The sequence below is a fragment of the Colossoma macropomum genome, unplaced genomic scaffold (assembly GCF_904425465.1).
Source record: "Colossoma macropomum unplaced genomic scaffold, Colossoma_macropomum, whole genome shotgun sequence".
NCBI lineage: Eukaryota > Metazoa > Chordata > Actinopteri > Characiformes > Serrasalmidae > Colossoma > Colossoma macropomum.
Window position 1 is genome coordinate 5,283,380 of NW_023494801.1, and position 19,573 is coordinate 5,302,952.

At 38.5% G+C, this 19,573-nt stretch overlaps 1 protein-coding gene across 1 annotated transcript in view; it reads right to left on the minus strand.

Moving 5' to 3' along the window:
- Window positions 1–721: 721 nt before the first annotated feature.
- mylk5 (myosin, light chain kinase 5) overlaps window positions 722–19,573 on the minus strand; it is a 33,867-nt gene continuing 15,015 nt past the window's right edge. The window contains exons 5-17 of the mRNA XM_036589253.1: window positions 18,977–19,012; window positions 14,006–14,133; window positions 13,687–13,840; window positions 12,664–12,975; window positions 11,011–11,110; window positions 9,146–9,349; window positions 6,775–6,992; window positions 5,596–5,719; window positions 4,791–4,943; window positions 3,274–3,403; window positions 3,048–3,135; window positions 2,153–2,275; window positions 722–1,305 (exon numbers count right to left, since the gene is read on the minus strand). Coding sequence (XP_036445146.1) covers window positions 1,079–1,305; window positions 2,153–2,275; window positions 3,048–3,135; window positions 3,274–3,403; window positions 4,791–4,943; window positions 5,596–5,719; window positions 6,775–6,992; window positions 9,146–9,349; window positions 11,011–11,110; window positions 12,664–12,975; window positions 13,687–13,840; window positions 14,006–14,133; window positions 18,977–19,012 — 1,997 coding nt within the window. The 3' untranslated portion in view covers window positions 722–1,078. The remainder of the gene's footprint in view (window positions 1,306–2,152; window positions 2,276–3,047; window positions 3,136–3,273; window positions 3,404–4,790; window positions 4,944–5,595; window positions 5,720–6,774; window positions 6,993–9,145; window positions 9,350–11,010; window positions 11,111–12,663; window positions 12,976–13,686; window positions 13,841–14,005; window positions 14,134–18,976; window positions 19,013–19,573) is intronic.

The following is a 19,573-nucleotide window of genomic DNA, read 5'->3' on the forward strand; positions in this document are numbered from 1 at the left end:
TAATAAGTCGTAATTATGAGATGCTACGTCATAATTATAATGAGATAGCAAGTCATAATGAGAGTAATGAGAAGTCATGCTTATGGAAAACTGACTCATTATTATGATGTACCAAATATAAGTCATAATTATGGGAAACTTTCTCTTCATTATGACATACTAAATGGCTATATATTTTCATATATTAAAATTTTATATATTGCCATTTAAAAATTTCTACCACTGGAAAACGCCTCCTTTACACACCAGAGAAAATATCCCAAGTTTTTCCTTTTTTTGGCAGTAGTGTGTCAAATGTTTGACTCATTATGTTTATTTATTTTTTTGTCTAAATAATGACATATTGTTGAGATTTTGATGTATCTGTAGAGAATTACTGTTTTCCTTTTAATTTGACTTTTTCTTTCAAGATTCTTTCAAATTTTTCAAACTTTTGACATACAAAAATTGACATTTTGTCAGATGTCTGACAGAGTGTCAAAATAAAATTTAGAGAAAGTGAGTAATTATATTGGTATAATATCTAATTATTTTGCATACTAAGTCAAAACGTTTGAATATGTTCAGGGAGGAAGAGCATTTGTCTGCCTATTGAAAATGGCAGTGCAGTGCTCACTGTTTAGGAGCAATCAGGGTGGTGGTGGTGTAGATGAGTTAAAAAATTTACCTACAAGATAAACATTTTAAACCTAAAGTCCATCAATCACACCGAGAACAGGAGTGATGACTGCACCGGTGGATTTATTGATATGTCATGGGCAAAATCTGTAGATATTAACAAAACTAGTGCAGCATTTTACACTTTACACAGTCACTGGGATATTATTAAACTTACATCAGTATAAAATATTGAAGACTGCCAGTGTAAATGGGTGAAAACACTCAAGCAGGGTCTTAGGTGATGCAACTACATTTCTCAGAACAGTAACCTGTTTCAGTATATGGACAGGGTGAGAGACAAAGACAAAGAGGGAGAGAGAGAGAGAGAGAGAGAGAGAGAGAGAGAGAGAGTTGATGTATATTTGTATGTACTGTATATCTTAATTTATATCTAAATGTAGAAGTGTTAATGACATTCTCAGTCTGTGTCTTCCTCCTGCTCTACTACAGTGAGTTTGGCGGAGCACAGCGCCTCCCCGTGGACGTTGGTGGCTCTGCAGGAGTATGTGCCACTCTGCTGCATGGACACACTCTCCAGGGTCAGGACGCAGGTCCCGTCCTCCTCATACTCCACCTGCACACTGCCCTCTTTCTCCTCCAGAACCACTCCATCCCTCAGCCAGACCACCTCAGGGTCTGGATAACCTGAGAGTAAAAAAAAAGAGAGAGAGAGAGAGAGGGAGAAAGAATTGGTGTATGTGCACCACAAGACTAACAAGACACTAACATGTCAGTAAGTGCGTTTACATACACTCATAATCCGATCATAATCTGATTCCTGCAGTTATCTGATTATTCAAATGGTCATGTAAACAGTATACTCCGATTTCATAGATCAGAGTAAGTCTAGAAATCCTGGATTTGGAGCTGGATTTTACCTCAGTAATCAGATTTCTCGGTGCATGTAAACTCTTACTCTGATTTCTTTCGGATTTCTCAGTCTGCTCATGTGCGGAAACAGATGGTGGTACCGGAAATAAGTGAGCGGTGTTGCCACGAGACGCAGCAAAACACCTTTGGAGCATCACTGAAACCAACTTAATGCTTGACGAAATGAAGGATTTAAATTTTCTTTATCTTCTAGATGATGTATGTTCATATTTTCAGGTAAAGTGGTGCGATGTTTTTTTTATTAAAAGATGAAAATGAAGTTTGAGTTTTACGTTATGTTTACGTTACGTCTTCTTTTGTGAGTTTATTGGCTGGTTGCAAAGCAGAAATCTGAATACTGTCTGACTCATGTAGACCTGGAGTTTCCCCATTATCTGATTACCCAAGTGCATGTAAATGTGTTAATCAGATTACTGATAAAATCTGATTTTCTGCCAGTATCGGAATATTAAGTGCATGTAAATGCACTTAGTGTAACGGCGGCCTTGAATAACTGTCCACCTATATAGTCGACCTATAAGGAAGGTGGAGCTCATAAAGTGACCAGTAACTGGAAGTACAAGGTGGGGGTTTCCAAAAAAGTGGACAGTAAGTGTCTAACCTGTGACCTTGCAGAAGAACTCGGCGGTGGATTCCTCAATGGCAGACAGGTCAAACGGAGTCTTAGTGAACTCAGGCTTAGACTGCATCTTCTTCTCCAGAGTCTTGAGAGCCTGTTCTGTGTCTGTACAAGGCCAGAGAGAGAGAGCAGGTCAGTGACTACATGACTGCAAGATGCAAAAAAAAAGTTAGAATATACACATCCAAATGTTCATAATAGGTGCTTGTTAAAAATACATGTAGAAATAATTGCCTATTTGCCTCAATTAATCTAAAAAGCATCTTAAAAACTGTGATGAGTTTGGCGAAAAAACAAATCGAGTAGGTTTGGGCCTAGATCCGCTGGGCCCAATCAAACCACCTCCGTTGTTCCAAAGTGATCATTCTTTTCCATTGTCCTTCAAAAAAATCAACCAGGAGGGTTTTTAAATCATGCGACTGTAATATGTGTTTATTGTCTTAGTTTAGCCCTGCGATGGACTGGCGACCTGTCCAGGGTGTATGTATCCTGCCTTCCACCCAATGACAGCTGGGATAGGCTCCAGCACCCAACTGCGACCCAGAAGGATAAGCAGTTTAGATGATGTGTGTGTGTGTGTGCCTTACTTTATTTTCCAAAATAAAAGTCTGTGTGCATTTAAATCTGTTTGAGGAGATTAAAAACTAGTTAGTGCTTGTATACAGGACAGTAATCTGGGTGGTCTGAGGGTGGACCAGCAGTAGCAAACAGTCAGCATTATCAGGCCAGTGGACCGACATATGTTCGCTATCTGGGTTATTTTCACTTAGAAAATGAACAAAGCATGTCATTTGACCAGGGGGGCCCAAACTTTTGCATGCGACTGTATGTAAGGACATGCAAGTGTCTGGCTTTGCTGCGTGTGAGTGAATTTTACCGTCCACAGGGCTGGGGAGAGAAGTTGAATTGTCAGTTTTGGACAGCATGGCCATTCTCTTCAGAGCCAGCACGGCTTTGCCTGTTTTCTGCACATAAACACAGAGGAACCATTCAGTCCCTGCTCATCTCAGACACCATCTTGAGGACACACAAAACCTGAGGACGGCCTTTGTGGCTTCCTGCAATGTGTTTTTTTTTTTTTATGCTTTTTGGGAAAAAGGTACCTTCCACTTCTGCCTGGCCAAGAACTTCTTCATCTTGTCTTTGGAGAGGTTTTTGGCGGTGCTGGGGTCCGCAGACTCAAACGCCGCCATCCAGGAGTGAGCTAGAGCTTCTTCACAAGACATCCGGCGCCTGCACAGAGAGAGCAGTGACTGTGTGAGTTTAGCTGTTTGTGGGGATGAAACGTCCTCAGAATGATGGAAATCGTTAACATTTTGACGCTGTATGGATATTTGGCTGCTGCCCATGACATTTTTTTTTTCATAAAACGAATTTATGTTTCTTATTTCTGTTGGGCTGAGAGCCACAGTTGTAGCCCACTCACATCAACTGAATTTTTTATTAATGCTATTAATGCACCAATTTAATAAAAAACATTGTGTTTATGGAATAACCTTTAAACATTGTTGCTTGGCAACCACAGCCCACTGTACTCTACTACATTGCCTGGTGGAAGAATTGCTTATTGCAGTTATTATTAACAATAAAATATGTATTGAACAGTCATACATTTTATCCTTTTGTTGCTATTAAGCAATAAGGCTGTGTGATTTTAGCATAGTTAAAGGGGAATTCCACATATTTTAAAAAATTTCTACATAATTCAATCGTTGAAATGTAAACAAAGTCATTCAGAGTGGTTTGGTGTGAAATGCTCTCTTCTAGAGAAACTTCTGGAATTATTCACAGTAGTGGTGATTAGAACTAGGAGTCGCAAAGTCTACAACATAAATATAACCATTTTATTGATCTAAAACCACCAGTGAACCTAAATGTTTTATACATAATGTTGATGGTGGTAAAATAGTGATAAACCTGGAAAAAAAGTTTTTTGGGGGGCTATTTTATCTCTGCCATGAAGCCATGTTTTTAAACAATATATTTAAGGCCATAGACTACTCAAAATTATCATAAAACAATGTCTCAGACATCGGCAGTATATTCATTTTCATATATTTATAACAGTTTCATGTATTAACTTTTCATGAGGGAGCTTTCAGAGGCGTTAAACTCTTCAGACGTCTGGTTCCCATCACCACCACTGTGAAAAATTAAGAACAGAGCAATTCACTTCAAACAACTCTGAATGACTTTGACATCTTACTGATTTAATATTGCAGGAAATCTGAAAAGTCAGTGGAGGCAATCTAATAATGTTTAATGCTAATGCCATGACGTCCATAGAGTTTAATACAAGGTTTAGGCCTAACTGGTGGTTTTGGATAGTAAATAAAATGGCTATATTTTGTGTTGTAGACATTGTGACCCCTGGTTCCCATCACCACCACTGTAAAGAAATCGGAGTCGGTACGTTTCTCTACAATAAACAACTTCGCACCAAAACATTCTGAATAACTTTGTTCACAACTTAGTGACTGAATTAAGCTGACAGTTTGAAAAAAATTTAAAAATGTTATCCTGCTTTGTGTTGTGGTAACACCTGTGGTAAATCCACTGTAACACACCCTTGAGACAGGACTTGTGTGTGTGAACTGATGCTCAAACAACCCATTCTAACCTGACGTCTTTGTGCAGCAGAGAGCTGATAAAGTCTTTGGCCTGGTCAGTGATGTCTTCAAAGCTTTCCTCATCAAACTCCCACCGGGCTGCGGTCACATGAGCCAGAGTCTCAGAGTCGCTGTCCCCCAGGAACGGAGATTCACCACTCAGCCTTTATTCACACACAAAAACACACTAGACATGTATTTACAGCAGTAACCACTAGATGGCAGACAATGACTTTTAACTGCAGATTTACTATTCAGTTTATAACTATCGGTGCTTGTTATTCAGTACCTACCACAAATGATTCAGTACCTATAATAAATGATTCAGTACCTACCATAAATTATTCTGTACCTGCTATAAATGATCCTGTATATACTAGGAATGATTCAGTAACTAAATGATTCTATAACTACTATAAACGATTCTCTATATACTATAAGTGATTCAGTATCTACTATAATTGATTCAGTATCTACTAGGAATGATTTCGTAACTAAATGATTCTGTAACTACTATAAATGATTCTGCATCTACTATAAGCGATTCAGTAACTACTATAAATGTTTCTATAAATGCTATAAATGATATAGTATCTACTAGGAGTAATTCAGCAACTTCTATGAATGATTCTGTAATTACTATAACTGTTCCAGTATCTGTAAATGATTCAGTAACTACTATGAAACTAATGTTCTGTGTTTAGAAAAGTGAGGATCTGAAGTGTGGTCCTACATACAGACCCTCAGAGTTTAAGGAGACAACAAATACTTGATGCTTAAAACAAATCTGCACAGACACACACATACAAGACTCACAGTATATAACAGATCACTCCAATGCTCCACATATCTGTGGCCAAATAGATGGGTTCATAGTTGATGACCTCTGGAGCCACAAACTCAGGGGTGCCATGCATCACCTTCACAGGGTTGGAGGGATCTGAAGAACGGACACACAAACACAAGCAACTCAATGTACCAGCACTCTTTCTGACACTGAAACATGGAATCATCTTCAAACATAGTGCAATTCATCACTGTGCACTCATAGATGACCCATGTCCACATATCACAAGCACACGTTCACCCATATACAGACTCACCCACAGGGCAGCCCATAAAAAGGGGCCAAGGGGAAAGCTTGGCCCAAGAGAATAACTGTTTTCATTGCTTTTTCAACGTGACAGTGGAAAAAAAACATTTTTGACAAGATCTGTTAAAACCGTGAAACAGAAATTGTACATGTTAATAACTATTCTCTAAAAAATGTTTTCATTTGCTCTAACCATGATATGTAAGCCTTAAACAGGCAAGAGATTGTTTAGTAACTACTATTAATGATTCAGTAAGTACTGTAAATGATTCAGTAACTACTGAATTATTCAGTTACCACTATATATTATTCCGTTAGTACTATAAATGATTCCGTATCTACTGTAAATGATTCAGTATCCACTATAAGTGATTCCATAACTATAAGTGATTCAGTAACTGCTATAAATGATTCTGTATGCACTATAAATGCTTCCGTGTCTACTATAAATGATTCAGTATCCACTATAAAAGATTCAGTATCTACTGTAAGTGATTCTGTAACTATTATAAGTGATTCAGTAACTGCTATAAATGATCCAGTGTCTTCTAGGAATGATTCAGTAACTGCTATAAATGATTCTGTAAGTACAATGAATATTCAGTATTTACTAAAAATGATTCAGTATCTACTATAAGTGATTCAGTAACTGCTATAAGCATGATATCTAAGCCTAAAACAGGCAAAAGATTGTTTAGTAACTACTATAAATGATTCAGTAACTACTATTAATGTTTCAGTAACTACTATAAATGATTCAGTATCTTAAAACGTTGAAATGGAACATGTTAATAAATATTCTCTTAAAATGTTTTCATTCGTTCTAAGCATGATATCTAAGACTTAAACAGGCACAGTCACCAGCCATGGCCAAAAACTGGTTCATCCGAACACTCACTTACCCAGCTTAGCGGCGAGCCCAAAGTCAATGATTTTAACCTGAATGCCGGTTTTGTCCACACATACGATGTTCTCGGGTTTCAGGTCCAGATGGATGATGTTCTGCTGATGCATGTACTGGATGCCCTGCAGGATCTGACGCATATAGCCGACACTGGACGGCTCTGTGTGCTCAAAATTATCATCCACAATACGCTCAAACAGCTCTCCACCTGCAATACTGCACAAACACAACACAGAGACCAATTCTGCTCAGCTTTAAGATGTGATAAAGTCACGACCTCTTTCAGTCTCAGCACAGAAACAATCAGCACAAGAGAACGAACTGCACATTCTAGACCTGATCTGGCCTGCAGGTCAAAGTTGGCTCATGAGGACACCTGATTCGGCCAGCTCCCTCAATGAAAGAACAAACATATTTGTACTATATATGACTACTTATACCTTCTAAAATGTAAAAAAATTAACATTTTTTTAGGTATTTTCGTAACAAAATATAATGTGATGTAGGTCTGCAATGACTATTTAATATAATCTAATAAATTGAATAATTAAAATATTTAGAAAAAATGGAAAAGCTATTCAAATAACTGGTGCTAAAAGATGTGCTTCAGTTTTTATTAATCCAATGGGAAACAAAGTTTTATAAAGCTAAATGCTGAGTCACCAAAATCTGCCTGCTCGTTCTGAAAAAACAGTTTCCGGATTTGTCTTTTTTCATGTCAGTCTGGTGGCAGTGATATCTCTGCTGTAGTCAGAGGTTGAGCTGTCCAGACTCTGTATTAGAGTCTGTATTAGAGCTCTAATTTGAGGCAATAAGGTCAGTTATAAACGCCCAGGTCTGTCCGAATGCTTTTTAGATGTATTTTTAACATTATATATATTTTTTAAGATATTTTTTAATGGGCACAAAAACATGATCATATAGAGGGTAAAACATGGTCTTTAGTTTAAAGACGCTGCTTGCCTGCACCGCTCATCACCAACACGCTCAACCTGGTCAGGTTGCCAGATTGAGCAGAATCCCCCAGCCTAGCACTTTATGCTGCTCACTATGACAATAATTCAGTAATAATCTGAATAATCTGAGTAAATATGACAATAATCAGTGATGTTTTTTTCATTACTTTATAGTGTTTAAAGATTCATTACTAAATAATAATAATAATAATAATAATAATAATAATATAATAATGATTCAATGATTTTAAAATCATTTTTCATTTATCATTAAAACACATTTCCGGAACTTTCCTTATTCTCGTAAAATATTTAAATATTCAGATAACGTTGACTACAATATTAAAAAAATACAAATTTTCAAAAGCTGCAGAGGCTAGTGTGATGTTGTAAAAAGTCATCTTTTTAAACTCAGTTTTAAACTACCCTCCTTATTTGTACACTGTTTTGTCTTTTTGGCCCTCGACCCACCACAAACACTGCACTTTAGCCCCCCAAGGCAAAATGTTTAGGCACCCCTGCTCTAATCAGTGGGTCAGAAGCACAAATACACACATAAAACTTTTCAGTCAGTTTTTCCACTGACTCAAACAGTACAACAGCTAAAGATGCTAACATTAACCAATCACAGTGTTTTTACAGTGTGCTAAGTGCATCTTGACCAATCACAGGTGCCAGGTAAGAGTGTTCATGTCAAGGTATTCATGGAATTCCACCACAATACATTATTTAATTCACTAGTGTGTTTGCAGTTTACCTGTTGCCTAACGTATCACAGTTGCAATATGTGGCAGTGCAGTCACAATACTAGAATTTTGTTTTTTTGTGTGGCCCTTGTGGGGAACAAATATTCCTACGTTGTTTTGACGTTGTGGGGACATTTGGCAACTTCTCACTGAGAAACTTTTTTCTAAAAATGCAGCTTTTAGAAGAGCCGAAAAAGTTAAAATGTTTCCCTTTGGTTCCTGAGGTTAAGGTTAGGGTTTCATTTGCATACTGTAGCCTTCCATATTATCAGTATTGCAAAGGCCTTGACAATAATGATTAACAAACACTATCCCAGATAACAGACAGTTTTGGGCCAATTCTGGCTTTCCTGTGTGAGTGTTGGTTGACTATTGGGTAAATGCTAGACATGCGGGCCAGAACAGGGCCAGATCCTGGACAGCTTCATATGGTTTTGCCTTGTGTCTACATTCGTGGTGACAAATCTGGCATGAATGTTGTGAACCAACAATGTAGTTGGGCCAGATTTCGGTCATATCCTTTAGGTCTACTCTGTTTACAGTGTGTGGGCCAGATCTGGGCTGAGGACCCAGACAAATATTGGGCCAGAACAAACCAAGGATGTGGCCCACTAGTGGGCCAGACAAATTTAGCTAACTGGGATATTATGCAGCCTAAGATACTCACAACTCCATCACCATCACTATCTCAGGCTTGTTGTCGTACGCAGCCAGACACTGCACCAGTTTGGGATGGTGGAGGAAGTTCATCAGTTCAATCTCTTTCTTGGCCGCCTCTCTCTCCTTTGCCCGACGGCCCTTGTAGAACTTTCCGGCACAGACGCGGCCGGTCTCCTTATGGGTCAGCCGGAACACCTGACCAAACTTCCCTCTGAGGAATAAAATAACTGCAGTAAATAACACATCCACCAAGCAATGCAGTGTGTTCACAGTCATGCTGCTGTATGTTGCCAAGCAACAAAATGGTCAAAGATTATTCCATGAACAATGCAGTGGTTTTTACTAACTAGGCACACTGAAGTCAATGTGGATAGGAAATTATAGCACATCTTCCTTCTGGTTTTTGTTATTAAAATAGCACAATAATCTGTGCTTAATATGACCAGTTACGTGAACTGTTAAGGAAGGAAGGGTCAGATTTTAATTCAGGTTGACTTTAAAACAGATTTCAGTTGATGTAGCTGGCCATACATGTATACAGTGAGCAGTTTACAATGGCTTTGAATGTGGCACAGCCAATCAGATTGTATAACCAGATCTGTTTATGCTTATCTATAACGGACTAAAGGAGTGACATATCACTGATTTCTCTGATCTTACCGTAACAGGCACATCCCACATGCCCCTGTTATTTTGCAGATAGCAGCCGTGGCAAAACTGACTCAGAAAACTGGTGGGAAATTTTGTGATCGTCTTATTTGAAAAGTGAAAACTAACTTTGTTGAAACATGTTTTGTATTTTCCGCAATCTGATCCGCCACTGCTTTCAACAAGTGACTTTCCTGAGAATTTAAAGATCTTTGGGTTGGACAGCTAAAGGGTTGCTTTGTCTTCTTAACACAAACATGCACACACACCCTCCCCTACACCTCTACTCTCACTCACTCATCACCCGAGCTGCTTCAGGGAATAAGCTTTGTTATGGTTAGGATAATTTCTGAAGCAGAGCTCAGAGGAGTGAAGACAATTTTCTGTGTGTGTGTTTGTTTTTGTACATATTCAGGACAAAATCATAAAAAGTGAGAAAACAGAGGCACTTTTACTTTTAAAACGCTATTTAACTGAGCAGCAAGCATGTATTTGCTCAGAACACACTAATAAAACACTAATATTAGAATAAATATAAGTAATACTAATACAATAGGTAGTTTTTATGCATTGTCAGATAAATCACGCCAGTTTGTTTGTTTAACCATTTCCAAACCTCTCCTTGAAGAAACCCAGAGTTATTTGTAGTTATCATCCAATACCTGGTTTGATTAATCAACATATAAATACATAATTATCATGTTAAATCTAGTTCGCTTCTGGTGGAATTTAACAAATGTATGTGACGTCTATGGACATTAGAGGAAATCTGAATTTCTTCTTCAAACTTTGTTCTTCAAAACAGCAAACTAAATATAGTAAACAAAATATCAACAACTTTCTTGCAAACAATAAATTCTTGTTACTTTTTACTGTATTTATTTATTTTGTTTGCATTTATTCTAATAACATTTTTAGGTTTTGTGAGCAAAAACACACTCACTGCTGAGATAAATGGCTTTAAACAAAATGTTTAATACCCATTGCCCTTTACATTGTTTGTACGTCATGATAAATGACCTGATGAAAAGTCTGGTTCCATTGACTTACATTAGAAGTAAAGTAAGTTTTTTCCTTCTCCTGTACAGTTATCATTTCGGAGATATGAGGTTTTGTTCCGACAGTAGCGATATATCATTAGTACATATAGGTCTCTCTTTCTCTCTCTCTCTCTCTTTTAAAACACACACACACACACATATATGGGTATGTAAAATTACTCACACTCCAAGTTTCTCCAGTACATTGTAGTGGTCAGTGACTTTGTGTACATCGTCAATAGTAACAGTCACAAACTCTTCTATCTTCTCTTCATGAGGTTTTCCTTTAAAGCACACAGGACACAGAGCCCATCAGCACAGACTAACTGACCACACCTACGGTTAACAAACACTATCAATACATTAGCACAGGTCACAATATTGTTACACCAGCTAAAGAATATGTTCTCTTCAGTTCACACATGACAAATAGCATGTAACAATACCAAATAAATGTCTGAAACAGTGTATCACTGATACACTATATGAACAAAAGTATTGGGACACACCTCTTAATCATTGAATTCAGGTGTTTCATTCAGTCTCATTGCCACAGGTGTATTAAATCAAGCACCCTAGCCATGCAGTCTGCCTTTATATACATTAGTGAAAGAATGGGTTGTTCTAAAGAGCTCACTGAATCCGAGTGGGTACTGTAATATAATGCCACCATTGCAACAAGTCAGTTTATGAAATTTCTTCCCTCCTAGATATTCTACAATCAACCGTGAGTGAAATTATTGAAAAGTGGAAGCGTTTAGGAACCACAGCAACTCAGCCATGAAGTGTCAGACCATGTAAAGTTACAGAGCAGGTCACAGAGTGCTGAGGCACATACTACATAAAAGTCACCAATGCTCTGCTGATCAATAACTGCAGTTTAAACCTCCTCTGGCTTTAACATCAGCACAAAAACTGTGTACCAGAAGCTTCATGGCATGTTTCCATTGCCGAACAGCTGCATGCATATTCTGTGGAGTGATGAATCACTCTTCTCTATCTGACAGTCTGCTGGACGAGTCTGGGTTTGGCGAATGCCAGGAGAACATTACCTGCCTGTCTGCACTGTGCCAACTGTAAAGTTTAGTGGGGGAGGGATAATGCTATAATGCTGTGGGGTTGTTTTTAGGTGTTGGTTCAGACCCCTTAGTTCTAGAGAAGGGAAATCTTAATGCTTCATTATAACAAGAAATTTTGGACAATTCTATGCTTCCAACTTTGTGGGAACAGTTTGGGGAAGACCCTTTTCTGTTCCAGCATGACTGAGCCCCAGTGCACAAAACAAGCTCCATAAAGTCATGGCTGAGTGAGTTTGGTGTGGAAGAACTTGACTGGCCCTCACAGAGTCCTGACCTCAACCCCATCAAACACTGCTGGGATGAATTAGAACGGAGACGGCGAGTCAGGCCCTCTGGTCCAACATCAGTGTCTGACCTCACAAAGGCTCTTCTGGATGAGGCAAAAATTCCCACAGACACTCCAAAATCTTGTAGTAGGCTTCCCAGAATGGAGTGGAAGCTGTTATAGCTGCAAAGGGGGACCAACTCCATATTAATAAGTATGGATTTAGAAATGGATGTGATAAAAGCTCCTGTGGGTGTAATGTGTAGGTGTCCCAATACTTTTGTCCATATAGTGTACATCCCTCAGTTTCTTCCAAGGTGTCTTATATACCATCTTTCATGGGAATTACTGGAGTTGTATCAGCTTATGTAAGTTCGATCAGGTTCTTTAACTGACCAAAGAGCTCATTTGCTCCAATAACTGAACATTCAAAATGGCTCCAACTGCCCTTCACGCACAAGTCACTACTCACACTATTGGGGTCGTTTCTCACCTGGGCTGTCCATCTTGATCACCTGTGACTCCTGGCTGGGTTCGCTGACCCCCACAGTGTTGCAGGCTCTCACTCTGAAGCGGTACTGTCCCTGCGGCTGAAGTCCTGAGCTCACCCTCAGAGATGTGCTCCTGCAGTGGGCAGAAAGCTCGGTCCAGTGGTCGCTGTGATCAGAGCCCACAGACTGGACTTCTACTACGTAACCGGTGACAGCTGAGCCTCCGTCGTAACACGGCCCAGACCAGGAGAGGACTACCGACTGCTGAGAGAGAACACACACCACCGGGCACGAGGCTGGAGGCTGAGGCTGCTCTGAAACACAGGCACATGCAGAAAACAAAGAACATTAAACAAGTAGACAAATCACACATAACACTAAGTTTGCTAAATTTAAACAAGTTGACAAGCTTAATTCTAAAATATTCCCAAAACTCATTGGTACTTTTGGTCTGCAGAGCGTGACATAATTCTTACTGATCATTCTTACAGTACCTTCAGTTACCTGCAGAGTAAATATAAACGTGCCTCAGCAATGCAAACAATACAAAATACACAGGGCAAGATCAAAGTCGAACAATCTGAACAACGCCCTTCAGATAAAAGCCTCAGTATACAGTGCAAACTGCTGACCTAAACACGCAATAATCTCATTCAGGCTCATTCAATAATGTTAAGTTTGTATGCATGTGAACAGTCACACTGTTAGGACAGATCAAGGATCAGTCAAATTAATAATGCACCCTACCCTTTACATAATTTGACAAAAGTTGTGCATTTCAGTTCCCGAAGCAGGATTTTTGTCAACATTCTGCAAAGCTTGTCCTTACTGATGATGGACAGGGTGAATGTGTGTTGAGGCAGAGCTTACCAGTGACAGACAGGGTGAGCATGTGTTGGGCGGAGCTTATTAATGATGGACAGGCTGAATGTGCTTTGAGGCAGCTTACCAATGATGGAGTGAGTGCATGTTGGGCGGAGCTTACCAGTGACAGACAGTGTAAGCGTGTGTTGGGGGGAGCTTACCAGTGACAGACAGTGTGAGTGTATGTTGGGTGGAGCTCTTGCGGTCTCGTATGACCAGAGTGTAGCGTCCAGAATCTTCAGGTCGAGCGTCAGAAATGACCAGAGTACTGCTGTCACTACTGCTCTCTATAGAGTACCTACAACCCTCCAATACCTACACAGAGAGAGAGAGAGAGAAAGAGAGAGACAGAGAGACAGGTGAAGAGACAGAGAGAAAAGAGAGAGTGAGACAAAAGTGAGTGGAGAGAATGGGAAGTAATTTGCATTAAGAGAGGGCTGTGCTGCCCTCTCAGTGTACTGTATGTTCAGGCCTCAGTACCTCTTTTCTGTTGTGGATCCAGCAGGACACGACTGGGTAGCTGCCTTTAAACTCACAGCTCAGACATGCACTCTGCCCCCCCCGCACCTCCACCTGATCACGAGGACAGAACACCTGCAGCGGGACAACTGGACACACACCAGTGACCAGAGTCAGACCACCTTCACTAACACAAAGCTGGACTGTTAACTGCATTACTCAGTGATGAATGTCAATATGAAGGTTTGCAGCTAAATCAAGACTCTAACAAAGCTCAGGTTATTGTGTTAGACTAAATAATCACCCTAACTTCTGTAAATTATAGATTTTATTTCAGACGGCATGCAGCATTAATAAGAAACCTTCATGTTGAAAGTGATAATCAAATAACTGTGGTAGAGATGGGCGATAACAATTTTTCTTTTTTTATCTGATACTAAGTGATGAAAAGTCCTGTATCTCAACACCAAAACTGATAATTAAACTTTCTAAAACCTTAGCCTTTCGAGATAACATTGATAAACACAGACATCAATAAAATATAATTCAAAGTATTTATATTAGTCTTAATTAACTACAATCTAGGAAATTAGGGGTGTTAAATGTTTAAAATAAGCCAATAATAGACCTGAATAATCCCTGTGTAAATGTTCCTATGTTGTATTTGATATATCTTCAATTTCATTCAAACAAATATATTCAAACTAGGTTTTAATATCTTTATGTAAACGACCAGGACCATAATAGTGCTGTCACTAATGATCACATTAGTTATTATTTTGACAATTAATCAATTACAAAAAAGGTCAAACAAAAAAAAACATAAAAAAGCTTAAGAATTAATTACACAATAACAAAACTGCATAGCATTTGAAGTATGCTAAAATGATTTACTGTAAAAAGGATCAAAAAGGGGACCTATAAACATACTTTAAAAATTATATGGAGCAAAATTCCATATAAACTGGTGTGTGTATGTTTCTTACTGTAAGAGAAACCAATAGGAGAATTTTAAATACACATTATCATCATGCAAACTGAAAACCATTGCTGATCTATCAAGGCAAATTATGATCGATTATTTTAAGTGAGAGGCCTGGATCAGAAGTCTATGCTCATCTATACTCATGCCTTACTTTGTGAGCTTAAACTATCAATGGCATTACAGCACACTTGGAAACATCAACAGGAGCTTTTCAGATGACCTCAGTCTTACATAAAAGCTCTTTCACCCTCCTGTACTGTGTCAATATTTACCACTCGATTTTACAGCTGTCTTCAGGGCAACAGTTCACCAATGCTTCGATATGCATGATGAACCACCTACATACCCACACGTGAATGTACATGCACACAAACACATGGTATCTAACTTTATGGTCCTGTATGCAATAAAACGCTCAATTCTGACTAAGACGACATTATTCAAATCAGAGCAGTTAACTTCATTTGACTGCATCTGACAGAAACCTGCCTTGTGCCTTTACTGACCACACAGTTTAGTTAGCATGCTAAATGCCGGCCACAGCTATCAGAGAATTTTACATAAAAGGCCAAAATGGGTTAAGCTAACAGCTGTAGCACTGTAACCCCATTCAGACAGAAACTTAGCCTCTAGAAGCCATAGAAACATGTACTAGGAGCCGAGAAACTAGTCTGTGCCAGAACTGATCTGATCTAATGTCGTCTAAGGCCGTGTGCTGCCTTACATGCCTGGCTTTGCTCAAATGTGACGTGACAAAGTAACTGTGAAAACTAGCTTCCTCTGTGACTTTTACAGCTCTGCGTTTGCTCTACTTTAAAGCAGAACATCATATTTACACATTTTCCATCTTGCCCCAAATGCAGTCGAGCAGCTGAGGCATGTTTGGTGTCTGAAGTTTGCCTTTGCACTGGAGCTGCGAGGCTAACAAGTAAAGAAAGCATATTAGCATTACCAGTTAGCATCATGCAAACTGCATGTCTAGTTGTAAATAAGAATTCAATATATCTTTCTTCACTTCTTTGCAATCCAATCATTGAGATGTAAACACAGTCATTTAGAGTGGTTTTCATGTGAAATAGTTGATTTTGTTGATAGTCGATACACTGGAGCTGCGAGGCTAATGCAGCTAACAAGTAATTGAGGCACAATAGCATCATGCAAACTGCAGGCCTAGTTATAAAAGAGAATTCAATCAAGTTTTCTTTGCAAAACACTTCATTCAGAGTGTTTTGATGTGAAATGGTTCATTCTGGTCTACTTTTTTATGCGGTTCATTTTCACCTCATCAAACAGGTAAAGCTGGTACAGCAGCTGCTGAAAGAATGATTTCAATAGACAGGCTAATCACAGTCGGTACACATCCCGTCATGTCAGTGACCTTGTTTGTTACTTGTATTATCTGTTATGCGACAGTGAGGATGTCTGACAATTATATTTTGTAACATTAATAGTAATAACTTTACAGTAACAGGGTTAATGTGTGATAAAATGCTACAGTGACACCATGTTTTGCACATAGTTGTGCTTTTTATCCAAACATATTTGAATTTGCTTATAATGGAAATCGAAATTTCTGTATAATTCAGTGGTTGATATGTAAAGTCATCCATAGTGATTTGATATGAAATGGTTCATTGTAGAGAAACATACCAGCTCTTACTCCTTTCCAGTGGTGGTGATAGGATGTCCACAACACTAATGTAGCCATTTTATTTACTATCCGAAACCACCAGTGAACCTACACGTGTTTTATATATAATGATGTATATAAACATTCATAAAACTATCATAAAACAATGTCTTAGACATTAGGCAGCATATTCATATTTATATATTCGTAACAATTACATGTAATAACTTTCTAAGAGGGAGCTTTCAGAGGCGTTAAACTCTTCAGATGTCTGGTTCCCATCACCACCACTGTGAACAATTAAGAACATAGCAATTAACTTCAACTCTGAATGACTTTGTTTACATGTTAACCATTTCATTATGCAGAACATCTGAAAAGTCAATGGAAGCTAATGGATGGCTTATGTCTTTTTTTAGCTATGCTGGACACTTTTGTCAATTTTTATACATAACCATGTCAGTAAAACATGTTAGGAACATCATAGCTATGGTGCAAAACCAAAGAGGCAAAATTCAGACATTTTATTTATTATTATATAATAGGGACGATACACACTAATCAGATGTCAGATGTAGGCAAATTGTTGTTTTTCATCAGGCACCAAAATTGACTGATCAATCTGAGGTTAACTGTAATTTTTTGGCCTATTGCTTTAACAGGCCACCTCCATCATCTTAGAGAAACGCAATAGACGACACAACAGTCCAGTCTTGGGTCTACAGTATGGAAGCACTTCTCTGTCAGGCTACCCTGACTAGAAACTAGAAGACATTCATGTTAACGAGAGGAAAAGCACAGACGTATAAATATAATGCGTATGTAGGACAAAGTGCAGAGCAGCACAAACAGAACAGATATAATTAAGTTAGCAAATGTCTCTAGATTATATGAACTCAGTCGGCCAGAGAGCGCAGGGCACATCACACGTAGAAACTGCAGATTGAATTAACCTAAAAGAAGGTCAGATTGGTCATAGTTTAACTGACTTTTATGGGCTAAAAGAGTGCATTACTAGGCCGAAATGTTGCATGACTGATCTTTTGCTGATAGAGAAATCTGGCTTCACAATAAAAACTTCAATAGTTAACTCAAGAGGCCAAGGCCTTGAGGGCCTGGCGACAAGGCAAAAATACGGCAAAAACACAGTATTTCACAATACACAGTATCACAATATCAAGTTTCTCTGAGGTTTGATAAACTGGAACAAGCACAATGCACCAGCAGTGCTACATTTAAAAATACTGTCAAAAACTATACAGTGATATAAATACAATAAGTACAATGATATTTATTCAATGTTTCACATAATAAACTGCACTAATTGCAATTAAACAGGACTAATGCTCTCTTTGTAATGATACATGCAGTTTTAAAGTAAAAGGAGATTCACAGTGTGCTCAGCTTATTGCAGCGTATTGTGCAGTGATTGATCACAATACAGTAATGTCTTTATATTGCCAACCCCTTAATATATAAAACATCTCACAGTAAGAGAACTAATCTACAGTCAGACTTATTAATTAAACATGGAAACTAACCATAGATCAGCTCATCTACTCTGAGAGCTCTAATAAATGTGACCCCAGCTCTCTTGCTCTGTGAGAATGTAAACTGTTAAAGATTTTCAAATTAAAAAAGGAAAGAAACTCGTCTTAATATCTCTGTAGTTTCTCCTAGACAACAAGATCAGGCTGAAAACAAAGGAAAATATGGCTTGAAAGAAAATTCCACTGATATTGCTGCATAATCATGTCAATAAAGACGTAAACAAAAGCAAAATAGTCACAAAACATGTTTTTTGAAATTTATCACTTTTTTACCATCATAAAAAGCTCAGAAGACATGTGTAGGTTCAGTGGTTTTGGGTAGTAAATAAAAGATTATATTTGTGTTGTAGATGTTGAGACCCCTGGTTCCTATCACCACTACTGTAAAGTAATCTGAGCTGGTAGTGTCTCTACAGCGAACCATTTCACACCGAACCACTTTGAATGACTTTGTTTACATTTCAACCACCGAATTATTAAAAATTGTTATTTGGTGGAATTTAATTTTAAATCACTCTGTCTGCTCTTTAGTTTTATAGTAGAGATCTCTCACATTCGGTGCTCGGAATAGGACCTCAACATTCCTCAGCCAAGACTGAGAGCCTTCTTAGTTTTGATGCTGTGAAAAACTATTATAATTTTCTTCTGGGCCAGAAGTCTTTCATGTCTCCATTTCCCCTAAGGAATTTTAGGAGATTCTCCATTAAGTCTTAAGCGCAACCATTGAGCAACAAAACTTTCCTCTGGGTATGAAGGAGACCGAAAGAGAAGGAGAGAAAGAAAGAGAGAAGAGATGGAGAGCTGTATGAGAACAGAGATGGTCTTACCTGTTCCTGAGCTGCTTCTCCTCTTTGCAGTCACCTCTAGGACAGGTGAGGAAGAGACACAGGTGATCAAACACACACGCACAAGCAGGGGAGGGGTTAAATAAGTGGTGTGTGTGGTGCAGTGATATGTCAGAAACACATTTCCCTTAAATGGGAACAGTTCAGGTATGCATGAAAATAAACAGAACAGGTAAAGCAGGACCTGCAGTATAAAGGACGTCTGGACGGGCTATCTTCAGTATGACCATAAACACACATGCTATTCATACACAAATATGAGATACGGCTGGTTCCTGCTTTAACAAAGTACAAGCCTGTGTGTCACCAAAGGAATAGCTAAAAAAAATGGATTAGCTGAGAGATGTTTGGTGTCTGATGTTCGCTTCTTTAGTTTTGTGCAGGAGCTACGAGGCTAATGTAGCTGAAAGGTAATGGAACCTTATGGCAACTCAGGATGTGCATGGGTATTCAAATACTCCATTCGAGGCACCAGGATTCAAATACCAAAATCACTATTTGGTATATTTCATCACGGAAAAATGGAGAAAATATACAAGCTAATGATTTAATATTTTAACTACTAGTATCATTTTTAAC